We start from the raw sequence: 15721 nt of genomic DNA on the forward strand, positions 1-15721 counted from the left end.
TAATCCATGTGAGATTTCACTATATACTGATTTATTATCATTATTATAGCTATTAGAGCTTATTTAGCTTAATAAGTTGCACAGCAAATGTATGCATAAGTACATGTGTATATATGTATCTGTTCACATATTCATGTTTCTGATACTTAACACCTTTGAAAATTACCTCTGGGTAAAAAAGGATATAAAAGGTGAGTAACTATTTTGGGAAATATTTCTTTGAATATTTATGGATAATTAAGACTTTAAAATGCTAAGTAGAAAATGCACATAGTCAGGAGTGATGGATTTCTGAGTTTATTTTAAAGTCCTCTCTGTCAGTTTTGCTTGTCTCTGTGACAGTTATATATTTCTAGGTTGGTTCATCAATAAGGCTGTAATTATGGATAAAAAGAAATAACTATATCCTCTATAAATAGCTAAGAAGGGTATACTTAAATATAGAGTTAATTAAATATATTTAGCAGATTTTTTTTCTCTGCTGGAAGTTGTGTATTAGTATGAAAGTTTAAAATCAGACTGAAAAATATAGCCTCATGTGATACAAAGCAATTATATTTCCTTTAGGAGATATCTGAAGAGATTATAGGATCACCCATCCCAGAACCTAGACAACGCTCAAGACTTTTAAGATCTCAGTCAGAAAGTTCTGATGAAGTTATGGAATTAGATCTTTCACATGGGAAAAAAGATGCTTTTGTTTTGGAGGTAATATGCTTCTAGCTTAATTCTTAAAGCTTTCAGAGATTGTACACTTTACAATTAGATACTAAATTGATGTGATATTTTTGTGTTATTACAACTGATAAATAACAGTAAAGTTTTATTATAGAAATTGGACAAACCTGAAAATAACAGAATTTAATGACTGATGGAATAATGCATTTACTCCTGAAACAATTAGTGTATGGGTTGAAATAATATGAAAATATAGATTGAATGTTTCTAATCCAAAAATCTGAAGTGCCCTGAAATCCAAAGGAAAGGAAACTAAATGAGGGTGCAAGTTGAGAGAGAAAACGTCAGATATTTTGATCTCAGTGAAGCTGGAAGCTGGTGGTAGAATTATGTTGGGGTGGAAATGGAGATTGAGGGTCTGTGTTGGGAGTAGTGCTTCAGATGTGGGCAGAGGACTGAAAGAAAAGGGGAGGATTCAGTAAGAGACTGAAGTACAAAGAGATTATGGTTGGAGAAAGTGTGAGATCTTGCAAATGGAGCATTTAGGGAACAGTGGGTTGAGGTATGGCAGTGGGTATCTAAGCTGTAGTGGGACTGAAAGTGAGTGCATTCCAAGGTTGATGTGAGGGGAAGGTCTTTGGGACAGGATTATATGGGTTAATGTCAATATGTGTCCAGGTAGTTATTTTCACTATTATTCACAATGCAAAGGTTGTGAAAAAAGAACACTATGATTTAATTTAGATATACTTATTTTAGATATGCATTGAAATTTTATCCCTATTTAATTCTATTAAAAAGCAATTCTATATTTGATGAAAATATTCTTCTTAATTATAGAGAGATAATGATTGCTTACTTTTTTTTGAAAGTCTTTTGAAACATATTCTTATAGAAGCTTGAGAAAAGTATGAGTTAAAAAAACTTATTTTAATTAGGATCCCATTCTTGTGCTTGTACATGGTGTTTCACTGGTGGTATATTCATATATGAACATAGGAAAGTTATGTCAGATTCATTCTACTGTCTTTCCTTTTCCCACTCCCTTCCCTTCCCTTTATTTCCCTTTGTCACTCCACTGAACATCTTCTATTCTTCCCCTCCCCAACTTGCATTCTAAAGAACAAATAAATAAAAGAAAAAGAAAACATTAATTAAAAAATTTTGGAATAATTATGCATTCACTGCTAATATGCCAACAGTTTTAATCTTTCTGTTTTCAGATTGATGACACTGATGCAATGGAAGATGTGCATTCTCTCCTTACTGATGTTCCTCCTCCTTCAGGTGAACAGAAGAAATTGACTTTGAGATAAAACTAATTTTATGTATCAGAGTTTTAGTTCATGATTGTTAAGAGTATTAACTTTACTGTAAAGGCATTATCATAGTGTGACATTCTGTCATATACTTTGCTTCTTCATAAAACACATAACTTAAAAATACTTGTGTTAGAACTTAGGTACAACTGATTTTAAATACTTTTATGTTTATATATGAAAAAATTCCTGTAATTATTAGGATGGTTTAAAGGTTTTTTGCAGGTAGAGAGTTTAGAAAAAAAGGTTTTACAGTTAGAATTTCATATAATTAAAAAAATGCTATTCTTTAACATAAAATCAGTAATATTATCATGTTTTAATTATAATTTATTTTGGCAGGCTTTTATAGTTGCAATACAGAAATTATGCCTGGTATAAATAATTGGACATCAGAAATACAGGTAAACCTTTTATTAATTTTAAGCCAGATAGCACATAAGTTATTTAATAAGTTTATCTAAATATCTATTTTGTTTTTGACATTGCTTTTGACCTTCTTTGCCATTAAAAGGACTATTCTTTTTCATAGCATATTAATTATTATTGTTTGCTATTTGGCACTTTTATCAATTGTTATAGTATGTAGTTAAAAATCATTAAATGACATGCTGTTCTGTCTTTCCACATTTAGATGTTCACATCAGTAAGAGTAATCAGATTAAGCAGTCTTAACCTGACTAATCAAGCTCTCAATAAGAACTTTAATGATCTCTGTGAAAATTTACTCAAGGTAGGAACCTTCTGACTAAATTTTATTTAAAGGCCTTCAGAATCTTGACATTACACAGTTGTAGGCTGCATTGTTTTTATGTACCTAAAGATCATATTTCTGTCACCAGGTGAGATGCTAAAGTTGTCCTCTTTTTCTTAAAAGCAGTTTAAATTAGTTAATGGTTTAAATCTCATAAAAAAATCTGGTATATGTTTGTAAATTTTGAAAAGCACATTATTTTTTATTATTAAATCTTATTGTTTATTTAAACATTAAAAATTTATTCTTGCTCAGCACAGTAGCACATGCCTATAATCCCAGCTACTCTAGAGGCTGTGTCAGGAGGGTTACAAGTTTGAGGCCAGCCTACACAACTTAGTAAGACTCTTAGCAATTTAGTGAGAACCTGTCTCAAAATACAATGTAAGAAGGCCTTGGAATGTGGCCAGCTTAAAGCACCCCTGGGTTCAAGTTCCAGTATTAAAAAAAAAAAAAAAAACACAAAAAACAGAAAGAAAAAAAAGTATTCTTTTTTTTTTTTTTATTGGTCGTTCATAACATTACATAGTTCTTAATACATCATATTACACGGTTGATTCACGTGGATTATGAACTCCCGCTTTTACCCCGTATACAAATTGCTGTATCACATCAGTTTCCCTTCCATTGATTGACATATTGCCTTTCTAGTGTCTGATGTATTCTGCTGTCTGTCCTATTCTCTACTATCCCCCCTCCCCTCCCCTCCCCTCCCCTCCCCTTTTCTCTCTCTACCCCTTCTACTGTAAATCATTTCTTCCATTTGTATTATCTTGTCTTGCCCCTCCTTTCCTCTTATATGACATTTTGTATAACCCTGAGGATCGCCTTCCATTTCCATGCAATTTCCCTTCTCACTCCCTTTCCCTCCCACCTCTCATCCCTGTTTAATGTAAATCTTCTTCTCTAGCTCTTCGTCCCTACCCTGTCCTTGTTTACTCCCCTTATATCAAAGGAGTCATTTGGTATTTGTTTTTTAAAGATTGACTAGCTTCACTTAGCATAATCTGCTCTAATGCCATCCATTTCCCTCCAAATTCTATGATTTTGTCATTTTTAATGCAGAGTAATACTCCATAGTATATAAATGCCACATTTTTTTTATATCCATTCATCTATTGAAGGGCATCTAGGCTGGTTACACAGTCTTGCTATCGTGAATTGAGCTGCTATGAACATCGATGTAGCAGTGTCCCTGTAGCATGCTCTTGTTAGGGCTTTAGGGAATAGACCGAGAAGGGGAATAGCTGGGTCAAATGGTGGTTCCATTCCCAGCTTTCCAAGAAATCTCCATACTGCTTTCCAAATTGGCTGCACCAATTTGCAGTCCCACCAGCAATGAACAAGAGTGCCCTTTTCCCCGCATCCTCTCCAGCACTTATTGTTGTTTGACTTCCTAATGGCTGCCAGTCTTACTGGAGTGAGATGGTATCTTAGGGTAGTTTTGATTTGCATTTCTCTGACTGCTAGCGATGGTGAGCATTTTTTCATGTACTTATTGATTGATTGTATGTCCTCCTCTGAGAAGTATCTGTGCAGGTCCTTGGCCCATTTATTGATTGGGTTATTTGTTATCTTATTGTCTAATTTTTTGAGTTCTTTGTATATTCTGGTTATTAGGGCTCTATCTGAAGTGTGTGGAGTAAAGATTTGTTCCCAGGATGTAGGCTCCCTGTTTATCTCTCTTATTGTTTCTTTTGCTGAGAAAAAACTTTTTAGTTTGAGTAAGTCCCATTTGTTGATTCTAGTTGTTAACTCTAGCGCTATGGGTGTCCTATTGAGGAATTTGGAGCCCCATCCCACAGTGTGTAGATCATAACCAACTTTTTCTTCTATCAGATGCCATGTCTCTGATTTAATATCAAGCTCCTTGATCCATTTTGAGTTAACTTTTGTGCACGGCGAGAGATAGGGATTCAGATTCATTTTGGTGCAAATGGATTTCCAGTTTTCCCAGCACCATTTGTTGAAGATGCTATCCTTCCTCCATTGCATGCTTTTAGCCCCTTTATCAAAAATAAGATAGTTGTAGTTTTGTGGATTGGTTACTGTGTCCTCTATTCTGTACCATTGGTCCACCCGCCTGTTTTGGTACCAGTACCATGCTGTTTTTGTTACTATTGCTCTGTAGTATAGTTTGAAGTCTGGTATCGCTATACCGCCTGATTCACACTTCCTGCTTAGTATTGTTTTTGCTATTCTGGGTCTTTTATTATTCCATATGAATTTCATGATTCTTTTATCGATTTCTACAAGATATGCTGTTGGGATTTTGATTGGCATTGCATTGAACTTATATAGGACTTTTGGTAATATTGCCATTTTGATGATGTTAGTTCTGCCTATCCATGAGCAGGGTATATTTTTCCATCTTCTAAGGTCTTCTTCTATGTCTTTCTTTAGGGTTCTGTAATTTTCATTGTATAAATCTTTCACCTCTTTTGTTAGGTTGATTCCCAAGTTTTTTTTTTTTGGGGGGATATTGTGAATGGAGTAGTTGTCCTCATTTCCGTTTCAGAGGATTTGTAGCTGATATACAGGAATGCCTTTGATTTATGCGTGTTGATCTTATATCCTGCCACTTTGCTGAATTCATTTATTAGCTCTAATAGCTTCTTTGTAGACCCTTTTGGGTCTGCTAGGTATAGAATCATATCATCTGCAAATAGTGATAATTTATGTTCTTCTTTTCCTATTTTTATGCCTTTAATTTCTTTCGTCTGCCTAATTGCTCTGGCCAGTGTTTCGAGGACTGTGTTGAACAGAAGTGGTGAGAGAGGGCATCCCTGTCTTGTACCAGATCTTAGAGGGAATGCCTTCAATTTTTCTCCATTCAGAATGATGCTGGCCTGTGGCTTATCATAGATTGCTTTTACAATGTTGAGGTATGATCCAGTTATCCCTAATTTTTCTAGAGTTTTGAACATAAAGGGATGCTGTACTTTGTCGAAAGCTTTTTCTGCATCTATCGAGATGATCATATGGTTCTTATTTTTAAGTCTATTGATGTGGTGGATAACATTTATTGATTTCCGTATATTGAACCAACCTTGCATACCAGGGATGAATCCTACTTGATCATGGTGTATAATTTTTTTGATATGTATTTGAATCCGATTCGCCAGAATTTTATTGAGGATTTTTGCATCAAGGTTCATTAGAGATATTGGTCTGTAGTTTTCTTTCTTTGAAGTGTCTTTGTCTGGTTTCGGAATCAGGGTGATGTTGGCCTCGTAGAATGAATTTGGAAGTTCTCCCTCTTTTTCTATTTCCTGAAATAGCTTGAAAAGTATTGGTGTTAGTTCCTCTTTAAAGGTTTTGTAAAACTCTGCTGTATACCCATCTGGTCCTGGGCTTTTCTTAGTTGGTAGTCTTTTGATGGTTTCTTCTATTTCCTCTATTGTTATTGGTCTGTTTAGGTTGTCTATATCCTCCTGGCTCAATCTGGGCAGATCATAAGACTCAAGGAATTTATCTATGCCTTCACTATCTTCTATTTTATTGGAGTATAAGGATTCAAAGTAATTTCTGATTATCTTCTGTATTTCTGAAGTGTCTGTTGTGATATTGCCTTTTTCATCCCGTATGCTAGTAATTTGGGTTCTCTCTCTTCTTCTCTTTGTTAGCATGGCTAAGGGTCTGTCAATTTTATTTATTTTTTCAAAGAACCAGCTTTTAGTGTTGTCAATTTTTTCAATTGTTTCTTTTGTTTCAATTTCATTAATTTCAGCTCTGATTTTAATTATTTCTTGCCTTCTACTTCTTTTGCTGTTGTTTTGCTCTTCTTTTTCTAGGATTTTGAGATGAAGTATGAGATCATTTATTTGTTGGTTTTTTCTTTTTTTGAGGAATGAACTCCAAGCAATGAATTTTCCTCTTAGAACTGCTTTCAATGTGTCCCATAGATTCCGATATGTTGTGTCTGTGTTTTCATTTAACTCTAGGAATTTTTTAATTTCCTCCTTGATGTCTTCTAAAACCCATTGATCACTCAGCAACCTATTGTTCATTCTCCAGGTGATGTTTGATTTTTCCTTTCTTCTTTTATCATTGATTTTCAGTTTCATTCCATTATGATCAGACAAGATGCATGGTATTATCTCTACCTCTTTGTATTGTCTAAGAGTTGCCCTGTGACATAGTATATGGTCTATTTTTGAGAAGGTTCCATGTGCTGCTGAGAAAAAAGTGTAGCTACTTGATTTTGGGTGGTATAGTCTATATATGTCAATTAAGTCTAGGTTGTTAATTGTGTTATTGAGTTCTATAGTTTCCTTATTTAACTTTTGTTTGGAAGATCTGTCCAGTGGTGAGAGAGGTGTGTTGAAGTCTCCCATGATTACTGTATGGTGGTCTATTAGACTCTTGAACTTGAGAGGAGTTTGCTTGATGAACATAGCAGCACTGTTGTTTGGGGCATATATATTTATGATTGTTATGTCTTGTTGGTGTATGGTTCCCTTGAGCAGTATGTAGTGTCCCTCTTTATCCCTTTTGATTAACTTTGGCTTGAAATCTATTTTATTAGATATGAGTATGGACACTCCTGCTTGTTTCCGTGGTCCATATGAGTGATATGATTTTTCCCAACCTTTCACCTTCAGTCTATGTACATCTTTTCCTATCAAATGCGTCTCCTGTAGACAGCATATTGTTGGGTCTTGTTTTGTGATCCATTCTACTAGCCTGTGTCTCTTAATTGGTGAGTTTAAGCCATTAACATTTAGGGTTATTATTGAGATATGGTTTGTTCTTCTATCCATATTTGTTTATTGATGTTACTAAACCTGATTTGTTATCCTCTTTGACTACTTTCCCCCCTTTACTGTCCTACCTCCCATTGTTGGTTATCAATGTTATTTTCCATTTCCTCTTCCTGTAATGTTTTGCCAAGGATTTTTTGAAGAGATGGTTTTCTAGCTGCGAATTCTTTTAACTTTTGTTTATCGTGGAAGGTTTTAATTTCATCTTCTAACCTGAAGCTTAATTTCGCCGGATACTGGATTCTTGGTTGGAATCCATTTTCTTTAAGCGTTTGAAATATGTTATTCCAGGATCTTCTAGCTTTTAGAGTCTGTGTTGAGAGATCAGCTGTTATTCCGATTGGTTTACCCCTAAATGTAATCTGCTTCCTTTCCCTTGTAGCTTTTAAAATTCTCTCCTTATTCTGTATGTTGGACATCTTCATTATAATGTGTCTAGGTGTGGATCTCTTATGATTTTGCACATTCGGCATCCTGTAGGCTTCTAGGATTTGGGATTCTGTCTCATTCTTCAAGTCTGGGAAGTTTTCTTGTATTATTTCACTGAATAGATTGCTTAATCCTTTGGTTTGGAGCTCTGTGCCTTCCTGTATCCCAATGACTCTTAAGTTTGGTCTTTTGATATTATCCCATAGCTCTTGAATGTTCTGCTCATGGTTTCTTAGTAGACTTGCTGAGCTATCTATGTTCTTTTCAAGTTGAAATACTCTGTCTTCATTGTCTGATGTTCTATCTTCTAAGTGATCCACTCTGCTGGTAGTATTCTCAATTGAGTTTTTAAGTTGGTTTATTGTTTCCTGCATTTCTAGTATTTCTATTTGTTTGTTTTTTATTACCTCTATCTCCCTGTGAAATTGATCTTTTACTTCCTGGATTTGTTTGTCAATGTGATCTTTCATTGTCTGATTTTGCTGTCTCATGTCTTCCTTGAGACTCCAGATCATCTGAAGCATGTATGTCCTGAGCTCTCTATCTGACATTCCATCTGTTGCAGCTATTACCTCTTCTAAAGTTGAGTTGACCTGCATTGCCTGTGGTCCTTTCTTTCCTTGTCGTTTCATACTGCTGGCGTTTCTTTCTGCTTGGTGAAATTGTTGTGTCTTTGATATTTTCCCCCTCTATTTATTTATATTGCTCTTGTATAGTTGAAAAATCACCCTTGCAGGGCAGGTAGTGGCTGTGATCCTCCTCCAATTAGTGTGATCCGTCTACCATGCTGGCAGGCCCTAGGTCTGCTTTGCTGGTCGGTCAAAGGTCCACCTACCCAGCAGGCGCCAGGGGCACCTGTGTCACTCCATAGGTTGCTGGGCCTAACCTCCCGATGGGTTGCAGGTTCGCCTAGCTTGCAGGCACTGGGGGAGGGGCCGGTTCCGCCCCTCAGCAGGCTTTGGGCCCGCTCTGCTGGTGTTCACAGTCCCGCCTACCTGCAGACACTGGGGGAGGGGACGGGCCTAGCCCTCAGCCGTCCGCCGGACCTGTCCTAGTGGGTCCGGTCCGCGTTCCCCGCCGGCGCGTGTAGCTGCAGTCACTTGGCTGGTTGCTGGGCCTGACCCGCCCGCCCGTGGCTTGCAGGTTGGCCTAGCTTGCAGGCACTGGGGGAGGGCAAAAAAGTATTCTTAATATTACACAAAGCAGAAGTGGGACAGTTTTATTTTACTCTTTTTAAATATTTTTATTTACCACAATGTAGTGTACATTGACAAAATCAGCTTTTATAATTTCTAAAAATGAAAACAAAGTGACATAACTAATATTTTCTGTTGTGTAGAGCCTGTATTTTAAGTTACGATCCATGATCCCCTGCTGCCTTTGCCATGTAAATTTCACAGTATCTCTGCCTGAAGATGAATTAATTCAGGTAATTAACATTCAATCTATTATTGAAGATTTCTAGCTTTTATCAGATTTGTTTTAATATTTTTAAAATTATTTTTTAAAAATTTATATATGACAATGAACGGAATGCATTACAATTCTTATTACACATGTAGAGCACAATTTTTTGTACACATATCTGTGGTTGTGTACAAAGTATATTCACACCAATTTGTGTCTGCATACATGTGCTTTGGATAATTATGTCCATTACATTCCACCATCATTTCTAACCCCATGTCCCCTCCCTTCTCTTCCCATCCCTCTGCCCTATCTAGAGTTCATCTATTTCTCCCATGCTCCCCCTCCCTACCCCTTGTTTTAATATTATAATTTTGCCATAATTAAATAATTTAAACACACACTGTTTTACCTCAAAATATTTAAAAAAAATATGTCAGTTTTGTTTTTCTGAACTCTGATTATCTAAAGATGGACTTCACATAATGTGCTCCAGCATGTGAATAATAGATGAGTGCTTATTTTGTGGGATTTCACCAATCCCCATCTGTTAGAGAAGTTCCTGAGCTCTTTCTGAAACATCTAGCTATACAAATTGGGCTTAGTATAGTAGTTAGAATATCTGAGTTTATATATAATTCTCATTTGGGATCTTAACCAGGAAAGGCAAATTAACCAATTGACATAGGTTGTTTTCATGATATGGAAAACGATTTTTATGAAGTTTAGTTTTGGCAACAATTATTTTGCTAATCATAATTGTTTCTGCAATTTTAGGTCACAGTCACAGCAGTTGCAATAACTTTTGATAAAAATCAGGCTTTACAGACCACAAAACCACATGTTGAAAAGTCACTACAAAGAGGTAAATCTTTAATGGATGGGAAGTATAGTTCATGATTGCCTGCATTACAATTCAGTGCTAAATATAGAGGGCAGGTAGGTTGAATGACTTTTTTAATTGAAGAGATATTTACCTAATTTTATTGAGGTAACTGGATAAACATGGCTGACTTGATTGTTTTTTTACACATGACTGAGTGATTAACTGGTATTCACATAGGGAATGCTCCTGTTTTTAGACTTGAATGATAGCATGTGAATTCTATAGTAGTTTAGGGGTTCCATGCCAAGATCTCTGGTGAGGTCCTCAAGGCACCTGAGAATTAATTGATATAGGAAGCAAAATTGTGACCCTGTTTTTCTCAGGAAAATTTTAATTATAAACAGATTCTCAGACATGTCCTTAATCCAGTAAAATTTAAGAAGTGCCATTCTTAAGATATTCCAAAGAAGCTAAATTATTAGAAATTGATATTATAAAAAAAGAAATATCTGGGGAAGAATATAATGCTTTCTAAAGTTTAAATGACTTATTGACTAACTAAAATATTCATGATTAACCTGAATGTTTTAAAGTTGATTTAAATCCCACATAGATGAAATTGATAAGATTTGATCATTGAGTTAATTTCAATTAGATGTATTAAATAATTATGTGTTCAGATATTTATTGGATAAATTAAATAATGGCTGTTTTAAGCATCATATAAACTAGTAAGTTACACTATACAGGAGAACAATAATTATTATTGAATGCTTACTATTTATAAGCCAGTGTGCTAAATGATTTATAGGTATTAATTAATCTTTTAAAATTTGACAACCTTCCCATCAGGAAAAGCAGCACCTCTTTCAACATCATGCAGGTGAAAGATACCCAGGGAAGAAACCAGGGATGAAATAGCCAGTATACATTTTGTGGGGGTGAGAAATATAACATGCACGCACACGTGCATGTGTGTGCATGCACACTCCCCCACTCCCACAGAGTAGATATTCGGTCGCAAGTTCTTAATTTCTTAAAAAATCATAATAGATCAGTGCTAAATAACTGTTGTTTTTCTCTCCTCTCCAGCTTCTACAGATAATGAAGAACTTTTGCAGTTTCCACTGGAACTCTGTTCAGATTCACTTCCTTCACATCCTTTCCCACCAGCTAAAGGTTGGTTAAGTAAGAAATTCAAATGCGAATCCCAGTTATAGTGCTTTCACTTTCCTCTTTATAGTCAATCTTTCTTAATCTTGAGATTTATCCTTCATTTCTTTATTATGTGTTCTCCATGTTCATTAACAGGAGAAAGTAATACTCTTTTAATTTCTCAAGTAATTTCACCATAAGTTAATAAGGTAATTTTCTATATGATATTCCATTCTCAGACCTCAAATATATCAACATTTTATTTTTAAAGATTTGTACTTCATAGTATAACTTTTCACATGTAGTGTATTTGATATTTGTATTATATTTGGTAAGTTTTTTTGTCCAGAAATAACCAAAAGTTTCAGACCATCAGAATGCCTCAGAGGATAAATGGAAAAGTTTTAGGATAGAACAAGGGAGACAGGGATGAACTTCCTGTCATATGTTAACTTTTGCGATAATTGAAGAACATTATTATGTATTTTTAAGATACATATTTTAAGATATTTTTTTTAAGTGCAAAACAATTACCTGTAAATTTAAAACCAGTACATCTATTTTGATCTATATAATCTTTGGAGAAAAATGGGAGTTTTTTTTTTTTTTCCCATTTCTCTTCTGATTTCAGTGTAATTTTTAAAACTTTTCAAAACTACCATACCTAATTCTACACTATATAATCTTAGTAAATGTAGTTTGCATTTTTTATAAATGCTTTATTCTGAGAAATGATGCATTTTTTATTTAAAGTCAAATATATTCTATTTTTATATTCTGTAATGCAAGTGAAGTTGTTTTGTGATTCCTACTTGTTAGTTATTTTATCTAATATCAAATTATGTGTAAAATAGTTTTATGTTCACTTTGCATATGTATCAATAGAATCTTTACAAACCAATTCAAGGTTTATCTGTAGATAAATGGATTGTGACTTACATTTTCAAGATGAAAATATAAACTATTATTAGATTCTGAGCTTTCTAACCTAGTAACTTTGGTCATATTTTCTTTTTGTCCTCACCTAAAATTCTAATTTAGAACTCCATGAGAATTTTAGCATATCTCAATTTCCTTGAAAGAATAGGAAGGAAAAATCATATTTAAAGAATATGCTAAATTCATATTTCTGAATTAAAAATAATTTCCCAAACAGAAAACATTATTGTCAAGATTCTTCCTTGAATCATTAGATAGGAAGTTTTGTTTGTTTTAAAACACATACATTATAGAGAAACTTGTATTTTACATAAGGTTAATTCCAAATGACTTTTAGGTGTCATTTCATTAATCCCTACCCTACAATGTGGCAAAAACCCTTCAAGGCCTAATCAACACAAAAAGATTTGATTGCTCATCTCTAGAAACAGATATTTGTGGAGTCCGGCCATATTAGCTCAATGTTACCATATTATTAATACCTACAGAAGATTAAATTGTATGTTTTCCTTATTTGTATTGATAGCTTTCAAAATGCTATCCAAGGTAGTTGTAACTAATGCTTATGTAGTCATTAGTGTAAGATGATACTTTGTGAACTAAAGAACAATGTAAAACATTTGCAAATCATTTTAGTGAGCTTGGAGAGGGATCATGAATGAGGTAAAAAAGCAACAGATGTGGCCTTCTTTGCCTATCTGTGACAAGGTGTAAGAATTTGGGTTAATTACTTAACCTCTCTAAGCCTCAGTTTCTCTTGTGTAAAATGTGAGAGGGTTAAGATTCTCTCCAGCCTTTAAAATTCTGCAATTACTTGGGTTTGTGTTTTATAGGTCTTCTACTATAAACATGTCAAAAACTTAAAAGAAAAGTCAAAAGCTGAATTAGTGCCCAAAGTCATACTGATCTTCTATACTTGTTATTTTAAATGTTTTCAAGAAACTTCTAATCAGTTAATCCAATAAGTTTTAAAGTCTGCTCCTCCAAACCATAGGGGTTTTCCAGAGATGCCTCAGGCTGCAAAGAAGGGTGAGGATTGAGAGGATAGATCTCTGGATGACCTGCCTCTGAACTAGAGCAGCTTTGATTCAGTGAATTTTACACATTAGTTTTCTATATTTTATTTGAAGAAAGGGTTTCAAAGATTTGAAAACCACTGAATCAGATCATGCTACCTTTATCATCATCAAAATTATCATGATCATCATCGTAATTATCAGTTTCATAATATCTAATACTAATATACATGTAAAGCTTTTTACTCTGAGTGCTTCACTATAAAACCTATGTACCTATTGTTGAATATTACATTTTAAAGTTATTAGTAAACACCTAAAAATGCATCTGTATCTCTTCATAGTTTTGTAGTTTCTAAATTGTGATTTGTGATGCATGCTTATTTATTGTCTTTGCTTCCTCGAGTTTTTTCAGGAGGACATGAGTTAAATTTGTTCTTTAAAAGTTATTTGAAAGTAATTTGGAAGAATTAAGGGTAAGATGGGTTTTGAAAAGGTCTGAAAAATGTGGTAATAGAGCCTCATAATATGAATGGAGTAATTATGTGCTTTGACATGGTAGAAAGTGTTGAAAATTTAAGCTTAGCAATTTAGAGGAATTAAGCAGGAAAGAGAAAGTTAAGAGTGTTTAGGAGTGAAAAATAAAAAATGTGTCTGCTTTCTTATATGTAGCCAGAAAGCTTAAAAGTCAACTACTCATACAGAAAAATTTACTAAGTTGGTTAGTTAAGCTGATAAGTTTTTTTTTTTTTTAAATTCTAATAACAATGGATTCTAGTTTACATCTCATGTCTTAACACAAGTAGGGGATTGAAAAAAATTCTTATTTTCTGGTGTGTTGACAGAGTAGTTTCAAGAGCTAAGCTTAGTATGTTTTTTAGCACTTCTGTCTTTTCACTTGTAGATAAACCTTCCATTATCTTTTTATATTATTGAAAACGAGTAAATGTTTTGTGAAGTAATGATGCTGTAGTTACATGTATCTTGGTTCATTGTGTTGAGTAAGCCTGGGCCTGAATTGTCCATCCATGTTCAATTTTTTCCCTCCATCATTTATTATATTTGGTTTTATTTCTCAAGGTAAAAAAATAGTTTTATGTATGTCTCAAATTTATGTTGATTTGTTCCTAGTTATCTCTTTTTTTAATATTAAATGGTGCTGAGCTTCAATAATTTTCAAAAAGATATTATTCCATAAAGTCATCAAAATTCCTTACTGAATATGAATACTATGAGGAACATACATGATGTGGTATCAACATAAATTATTTATGTTCAGATGAGGTTATATTATGAGAAAAAAATGACTATATCAAAATTTTTATAGTACTTTCCCATCATCATTATTATTCATACCTTAATTTTTCTCTAAGTCATTTTCAAGATTCTTTAAAAATTATGTATATAAAAAGATGAGAGAGTAAATTAATAAGAATGGGGAGTCTGAGTAAATGCAGTATGAGAGATACATAAAATACTAGTAGATTTTTCTCATAAACTGCAGTCTGGCTAAAGAATTTTATGCATATAGTCTTAATTTTTTTTTTAAGTTGTAGATGGGCATAATACCTTTGTTTTATTTTTATTTATTTTTATGTAGTGCTGAGGATTGAACCCCAGGGCTTTACACGTGCCATACATGCATTCTACCACTGAGCTACGACTTCATCCCCTGCATATAGTTTTTAGAAAAGGTTAGCATATCACTTCAAAAGTCTAAAGACTTAAATTATACTATCATTTTACAGAACTTATAAACTTAGATTAGACAAGTATGTATAAATCATGTACCATATATTTCAAGTACTTTATAAATGTAATGTCTCATAAATAAATTTTTATTAAACACTGATAGTTTAAATATTTTAAAAGGTTTAATTAGTATTATATGTACAAATATATGAGTGAAACCATATAGAAGAGGATTCTTTTTAATACTCATCTTGTTTTTTGCTTTCATTTTGCTTTATGCTGGATGATTTCTTTGTGTACAGTGATGTAACTATAGCCTGACGAGTGTAGCAAGTACTGATTAGTGTCTGGCTTTTGATGTAAAAAAAAAAAACAAAACAAGTTGACTTGTACCTGCAATGCATTGCTTTCCATAATTAGGTCTACACAGTAGTAGTTTTTTTAATCCTTATTTTTATTATAGACGAGTTTGTTTTTGTTAAACCAGATTTGATTTTAAAAAGATGGTTTCATTTTAATGATCTGCCTAATGATGATCTGATTTTAAACTAGCAATTAGAAATATAAATTTCTAAAAACTATAAGAACTTTCATTTTTCCTACTAATTAATAGTTAACAAATAAATATAATTCTTTATACTAACTAAAAAATGTCTTTATATACTGATAACCTATTGCTTGTCTGCTGTTTCTGTTTTTGATTTTAAAGTACTGTGTATTTTGTCATTATGACCAAATGGTAA

The 15721-nt window shown here is 33.5% G+C and overlaps 1 protein-coding gene across 10 annotated transcripts in view; it reads left to right on the forward strand.

Annotated features, from left to right (window-relative positions):
* C2cd5 (C2 calcium dependent domain containing 5) overlaps positions 1-15721 on the forward strand; it is a 99320-nt gene that overhangs the window by 68930 nt on the left and 14669 nt on the right. For all 10 annotated transcript variants that reach the window (XM_026392309.2, XM_026392312.2, XM_026392314.2 and 7 more), the window contains 7 exons: positions 568-708; positions 1902-1965; positions 2340-2401; positions 2632-2730; positions 9283-9372; positions 10128-10215; positions 11269-11355. In XM_026392309.2, the coding sequence (XP_026248094.1) occupies positions 568-708; positions 1902-1965; positions 2340-2401; positions 2632-2730; positions 9283-9372; positions 10128-10215; positions 11269-11355 (631 nt within the window). The remainder of the gene's footprint in view (positions 1-567; positions 709-1901; positions 1966-2339; positions 2402-2631; positions 2731-9282; positions 9373-10127; positions 10216-11268; positions 11356-15721) is intronic.

Source organism: Urocitellus parryii, chromosome 5 (assembly GCF_045843805.1).
Source record: "Urocitellus parryii isolate mUroPar1 chromosome 5, mUroPar1.hap1, whole genome shotgun sequence".
Taxonomy (NCBI): Eukaryota; Metazoa; Chordata; class Mammalia; order Rodentia; family Sciuridae; genus Urocitellus; species Urocitellus parryii.